General features: G+C 54.2%; 1 protein-coding gene across 1 annotated transcript; it reads right to left on the bottom strand.

The window, feature by feature from the left end:
• Positions 1 to 469: 469 nt before the first annotated feature.
• On the bottom strand, positions 470 to 2,242 carry LOC131281681 (extracellular serine/threonine protein kinase four-jointed). The gene is made up of 3 exons (XM_058311029.1): positions 1,844 to 2,242; positions 1,739 to 1,777; positions 470 to 1,705 (listed from the first exon to the last, which is right to left on the bottom strand). Exons 1-3 carry the CDS (start codon positions 2,240 to 2,242, stop codon positions 470 to 472), a joined length of 1,674 nt encoding a protein of 557 aa, XP_058167012.1.
• Between the last annotated feature and the right edge of the window lie 4,196 nt (positions 2,243 to 6,438).

Below are 6,438 nucleotides of genomic sequence, written 5' to 3' on the forward strand. Positions count from 1 at the left end.
CCCGGTCCGTGCGGATGCTGGAGCGGGGTTGCATCGCACTCGAATTAGCAGACGGTTTGGTCAGTCCGGTGGAATCGTTTTCTTTTTCGTCACTTTGAAAATCCTTCTCTCTTTCTCTCTCTCCTTTCTATCATCTACTTCAAATCTCTCTTTTGCGCTAATGAATTTTCCTTTCTTGAATTCCAGGGGAGCCTTTTGTTCCTATCTGTACATGTACCTCAGCTGTTCGTGTGTGCTTCTATCTGCCCTGTGTGCCAGCTTCGCAAATGTATGTAAATTAATAATTACTGTACACGTTACAAAAGAAAAAAACAACCAAATAATAATAGCGATAATAAAGTTAATAATAATATTAATAAAGATAATAGTAATAATAAATTCTCTCGCTCACAAGGACTCACAGTCTTATGTCGAACGGCGTCGTTTTGGAGTACCGCCGGCCCACCGTCGTCGTCGTCTCCTTCGGCCGCTATCGGACGCTGGCGAACGTTTCGCGGCACTTCTGCACCTGCCCGAGCACCCGTTCGATGCGGTCGACTAGAATCTTGACGGACTTCTCCGGCAGCGGGGGTAGGACGTCCCGGATCGGCGCGGTGGTGGAGCGCTCGAACAGCGCGTTCAGCCGCTGGCCGACGTTCGCGTCCCGCAGCCCCTCGAGCGCGCGCACGGTCGAGCGCCGGAAGACGCACAGGTTGTCCAGCAGCAGGCCGTGGTAGGCCTCGTACTTCTTCAGCAGCCGGTAGCCGTGCAGCAGGCCGGACTCGTTGTCGAGGAAGACGAGCAGCGCCGAGTCGGTCTGGCGGGCGAGGTTGTGCGCCGGCGCCGCCATGATGTCGGCGTTCCACTGGAAGTTGTACAGGTTGTTCACGACCCGGTCGAGGTTCGCGATGAGGTAGTCGAACACGATCAGGTCGGACCACTGCGCCAGCTCCACTAGCCGCTCGAGTACGTCGGGAGGCAGAGGGGTAGCCGCGGGTCCCAGGGCGGGTGCGAGGCTGTTGGCCGGATTGGCCGGGCTCAGGCGGTCGAGCAGCAGCCTCCGGACGCCATCGGCAGCGGGTGGCCGGGGTCGATCGAGTCCCTCCGTGATGTTGCGCACGTCGTAGCGGTTGAGGTGGCGCTCGAGCGGCTGGAAGGGTTGCGGGATGCCGGCGGGTTCGAGCCGCCCGATCCACTTGGTTATCACGACCGGCTTGGTGGGCTTCCATTGCGACGAGGAGAGGTCCTCCGATGCGGCGCTCCAGAGGCGCGCGTCCAGATCCACGATGGCGGCGGCGCTCGGCGCGAGGTTGGTGAGGTTCAGCAGCTGGCCGAGGTAGAACGAGAACAGCTCGCCCTGGATCTGGTCCGTGTTCTGTCGGTAGCGGGCGCAGGCCCGAGTCCCATCGCGGAACACCAGCATCCTGTTCTGCATGCGCCCGCATCCGATCTCGAGCCGCTCCACTTCCGCCTCGTGCAGATATCGCGTCCAGGAGTCGCTCTGCTCCCGGTCGAATCCTTTCGGGAGCGCCCGCTCCACACTCGATCCCCAGTAGATCCCTTCCCGAATGACTCCGTCACCTTCCGGCGACTCTCCTCCAAACGTTTCCCGTCCGCTCTCCTCGAGGATCTTGCTGGAACGTGATTCGCGACGCTCCGGAGTTGCCTTGGATCCAGCTCCGAGCATCTGCTCCACGATCGATCCCTGCTGTTGGAGCTTCTTCTCCTTCGTGCCCTCAAACGACGTCCGGTACATCGCGGCCAGCGGATCCTCGTTCTGCTTCCGCCCCTCGGCCCCCTTCCGCTGCGCCAGCGGAAACAGAGCCACCACGTCGTCCTCTTCACCTCCCGCTGCCTCACGCGCCAGCTTCTCCTCGGCGATGAACGACACGGACGCGTACCGGCCGGGCACCGGGTCCTGCACCTGGTCCGCATCCTGACCCGCCCGGATGTCGTCGATCGTTGGAAAGTGTGGCATCTGATGCGCCGGATGGACCTGATGTGGCCTACTCAGTCCTGAGTCGTCCTGGGGCGCCCCCACCACCGCTGGCGTCTGACCCTTCGGAGCGGCCTGCGAGATGCCAATCAGTGGCACAAACACACCGAGCGCCAGGCCGAGGGAAAAGGCCGCCATCACGCTCAGTAAACAGGCCTGCCGCTGGAAGGCGCGCCGTCGACGGGCGGTCATTGACATTGCGCTATCGCCACTCTCACGCTCTTGGTCACAACAGGCACCCGCTTCGACGGTGCGCACGTCAAACATTTTCCCGTCCCACCCGCACTCTAACACGCACACACACACACACACACACGGACACACAAACACCCGGTCCTGGATTGATGGCGCTCCTTTGGCCCCAGGGAAGCTTCGTGTTTCGTTCTTCCGTCTTCCTTTTTTCTTTTCCTTTTGAGGGTTGTTGATCGAAAGAGGCTGAACCGGAAGGAGATCTCTCTCGTCACCGAACTGTAGAGGGCGCTTGTTTTTTTTTATTCTAGTTTTCAAACGCAAGTGATCATTTTCCCAAATGCACACTTTCTCCCTATCCGAAGCACAACACAAACACAGGCACAAGTTTTCCGACCTCGACTTCTTCTTCCCACGCGCCAATCAGTGCCGGCGTTAGTATGTATCGGGCTTATGATAATTGATTTATTTGTGTACAATAAACTTTCCTCCCCTTCCTCCACCTCCTCCTTCTCCGCCCCTCGCACGCTCACTCTTCGTTCTGCTCCGTGCTGCACGTTTTATAATTCCTTCCATTTGCCTGCGCAAATGGGAAAATACTTTCGAACCCCCTTCTTCTTTTGAACCGATGCGGCGGGGAGGGGACACAATAAACAACGGAGAGATAACGAACAAACAGAAGAAAACACACACACACACAATCACAGGCACAGACCGCTTGTACTCACTGGCCGAAAACTCAAACAGGACACAAAATCACGCACCCGCTCCGATCGTATGGCGAGGAGATTTGGGGCGCAATTTTTGAGCCAGCAGCGTTACAAGCCAACCTCAAATGAGGTGGAAAAATAAACCAAAACACACTCGTGGGGTCGCGGGGCTCGCCGGGTGCAGGAAGCAAAGGGACAGCGCACAATGCCGGGCACAATCACGATTCCGGCTCGGCGAAGAGATCCCCGAGACGATCCCTTGGCGATCCAGACGCACGCAAAGGAACGACGCACTCGGGGGACGACACTTGGGTGCGAAGGGAACACTGGCTGGTGCCTGTTTTGTTGTTGTTGTGTTGCTGATCACGATTGGGGACAATAAATCCTTTCGCGCAGACCGCTGTTCTCGGTTCGGTTCGGTTCGGTTCGAGGTTGAATGATACCGATCCGGCTCTCGGGGGAACCGGGCGGGAGGTAGTGGATTCCTGCCACGGGACGGCGGTACGCGACACACGCGGGATGGTGCGGGAGAATGAACGCACACGCTTTTATTTATTTTTTAACTTCCCATCCGCGCCCTTCTGCCGACTGATTGCGCTCGTTAGTACACTTCCGCCGTCGGGCGGGGACCGCGGGCGGCACTACAGGGGATGGGGGGGCGTGGGCCTGGTGGCGGTACTACACATTATTATCACCGGAACAGGGAACGCACACTGCACTGCACATGCAAGAAGCCATATTCTTTTAACGCTTTCTTTTTTTTTCTCCCCCTTTTTTTCTGTTATACGATCGGAGAAGAAATTTCGCGCTTCTTCTTCTTAAATCTTTTGCGCCTTATTTTGCCTTGTTGTTGTTGTTGTTGTTGTTAAATTCTTCACTCAATTCCTTTTTCGCGCTTTCGCTCACTCGCTCGCTCTCACACGCGCTCACCACGGTGGCGATCGTGGGTGTCGTCACACACTATTTTCACAGGATCAACGAACCGGACGGGCGGCCGTGGGGAACGCAAACAACTGGCTGACGGGCGCCGTTTGGCAGGACCTTCGGCAGTTGTTGTCGTTGTTGTTGTTGTTGCTGGCAGCCACCGGTTCGGGGCCACATTTTATTCACACACGACGCTCACGCTGCTCGGGGTGTGGGAGCAATCTTTTCGGTGGCACCTTCGGGGCGCAAAAGGGCGTAAGGCACATTCCATCGGGGCTCATTAACCGAAGCGCGACGATCGATTTCGACCCTTTACTTGGGGGATGTTTTTCCTTTTGCCACGACGAGGGTCATTATTCGCGGACGATCGTCTTTATTATATTTGTGGTTGAAGTTTATTGTCCACCATCTGCAAAGGGAAAGGAGAAAGAGAAATGATTAGAATATATGTTCATTAGGTTTATTATTTGTAAGTATTATGTTGAAGGCGTTTTAAACGATTGCAACTTGCACTTAACAGCAACTAACAAACATTCATTTCACTCATGCTAGGAATTTATTTCATAGAATTAAATTTGATTGACACTTGACAACAGTATCAAACCGTTTAAAATGATCGTTAAATGAAATAAACAAAGTTGTTTTATGCGATTTAAGTTCACTCGCAGGATACACAACGCTAAACGAAAATTAATAATAATTTTAGGGACGAAATAATGTAGCTCATTTGCAATCCTGCATAGTTTGTTTACCCGCTCATAATTGTCTTTTTTTGCTGTGAGTCGTGTAAACACGTGATGAGTTCTTAAAACTTTCAGTCCACTTAAATCAAGACGAATGAAAGTTTCTGTTGAACGAAAGTTGCTGTCATCTATCTTCACCTTTAGCTTCACGACCCGTAAATTTACACAAGTCCCGTTCATTTGTTAAATCAATTTCTTGTTTCTTGAAATTCCATTCAAGATTTCATCTTTCGAAAGCGGCCCAAACAATTATAAGTTAACCACCATTCAGCATGAATCAAAAACACCCCAAACCCGGTGACCCGTGTGTGTGTATGGGGGGAGGATTATTTTCCCTTCATTTCTGTTTATCAAAAGCGACCTGAATGAAGCGCACGCCAAGCGCAACAACAACAACAACAACACACAAAACACCCACAATCTCCACCTTTCCGAAAACGGAAAGGATGAGCCTTCCTTTGCTCGAGCTCGTGGACGCTTTAGCATTTGCTTGAACGGTTTGCTAGCGGGAGGGGCGGCACACACAAACACACGGGGAGTGTTTCCCTGGCAAGAAGGCCGGGAAGAATGTATTTTTTTCCCGTTTCGTTCTCGCGTTTTTCGAACTAAGGGGTTCCGCTGCGTTTCGCTGCGTTCCGTATTATTCCTTTCGGAATTCTTTATCGCGTCTCCGCTTTTGCCCGCGTCCGCGATTAGTTCCCTCTCCCCGGTTGATGATGGTGGTGCATCGGAAGGGGAGGAGGGAAGATGAGGGGGAGGTTTTTGGGACCGACCCGAGGGGTATCCCGGGACATTTGAAACGAATCTCCGGAATCTCGGACAAAACCCAAGCTCGCGTGTGTGTATGGCTTATTTTGCTGCCGCTTCTGCGTCGGGACTTCCAATGGTGGTGTTGCGTATGTCTGCACGCGTCACGGGACACCTCCCCCCCATCCCCCACCTCTTCTCGACGCACTCGACAAGCACGATCGAGCGAGCTGAACTGAACGATCCTTGAGCGCGCCATGTTCCTCTTGAGGGCGAGTGTTTCCCTCGGTTCCGGAGGAGGGGACCGACGTGATGTGTGTCCGGATCCTGCGTGTCCAACAAAGCTCGACCAAGGGCCGACCAGGTCCAGCGTGTGGCTCCGGGGCAAGAACGTGTCGGGCTCGACAGCTGAAGAAGGTTTTTCGAGCCCATCCCGGCGTGTCCGTACGCCACTCAAGGGGCTGCGATAAGGAAAACCCCGGGATGGCAGGTAGGTAGGGAGGTTTTGTTGAGGCATACAATATAAAACAACATCAACCGGTTCAAGTTACGCACGCGGTGCTACATCTACCATCGATCTGCCATCGAGACGATGGGCTTTCCTTCTTGTGCGTTTTTTTTCGGGATCCTCGTGGGTCCTTGGGTGAAGCCGAGGCAAAGCCTTCCCTCCCTTACCACACACACACACACTCGCTCACGCACAAGCACATGGACACTGGAGTTACATTTTTGGCCCTTTCGTTTGGGAGGATTACCACGAGCACGAAAACGGAGCTGGAAAACCCTCAAAAACCTTCTCCCGCTGTGTGGGGGCCCTTTTTGGAAGCCCACAAGCCCCGTGCGGTTAGGCGTTGTCGAGGCACAAACACACAAGCACACACACACACAGATACGCATTGGGACTCAAGACAGCTCGTGTTTCACCAGGAATTTGGACCAACCGGTGCTGAACGTCCCTAAGGGAGTCCCACTATCGGAGCACACATACGCGTTCCGCAACGCAACGTCAAATCGGGCCTCGGAAACTCTGACCCAAATCGCCGCCGTCAAACAGAACTTTAAACGCAATGACACGGCGGCGACGGTGTTTGGAAAACCGCAGAGTGGTCTCGCGTCTTCAGGGCCAACAATCCCGGTTTCGTGTCCCCGA

This window comes from Anopheles ziemanni, chromosome 2 (genome assembly GCF_943734765.1).
Source record: "Anopheles ziemanni chromosome 2, idAnoZiCoDA_A2_x.2, whole genome shotgun sequence".
NCBI classification, from domain to species: Eukaryota; Metazoa; Arthropoda; class Insecta; order Diptera; family Culicidae; genus Anopheles; species Anopheles ziemanni.

What these genes read in the sequence shown, in the direction of transcription:
- LOC131281681 (XM_058311029.1), bottom strand. Translation starts at nt 2,242, where the DNA reads ATGTTTGACGTGCGCACCGTCGAAGCGGGTGCCTGTTGTGACCAAGAG. An exon ending in TCATCGCCGAGGAGAAGCTG is followed by an intron (nt 1,778 to 1,843) that starts GCGCGTGAGGCA and finishes GCGCAGCGGAAG; the next exon opens with GGGGCCGAGGGGCGGAAGCA. An exon ending in AGAACGAGGATCCGCTGGCC is followed by an intron (nt 1,706 to 1,738) that starts GCGATGTACCGG and finishes GAGGGCACGAAG; the next exon opens with GAGAAGAAGCTCCAACAGCA.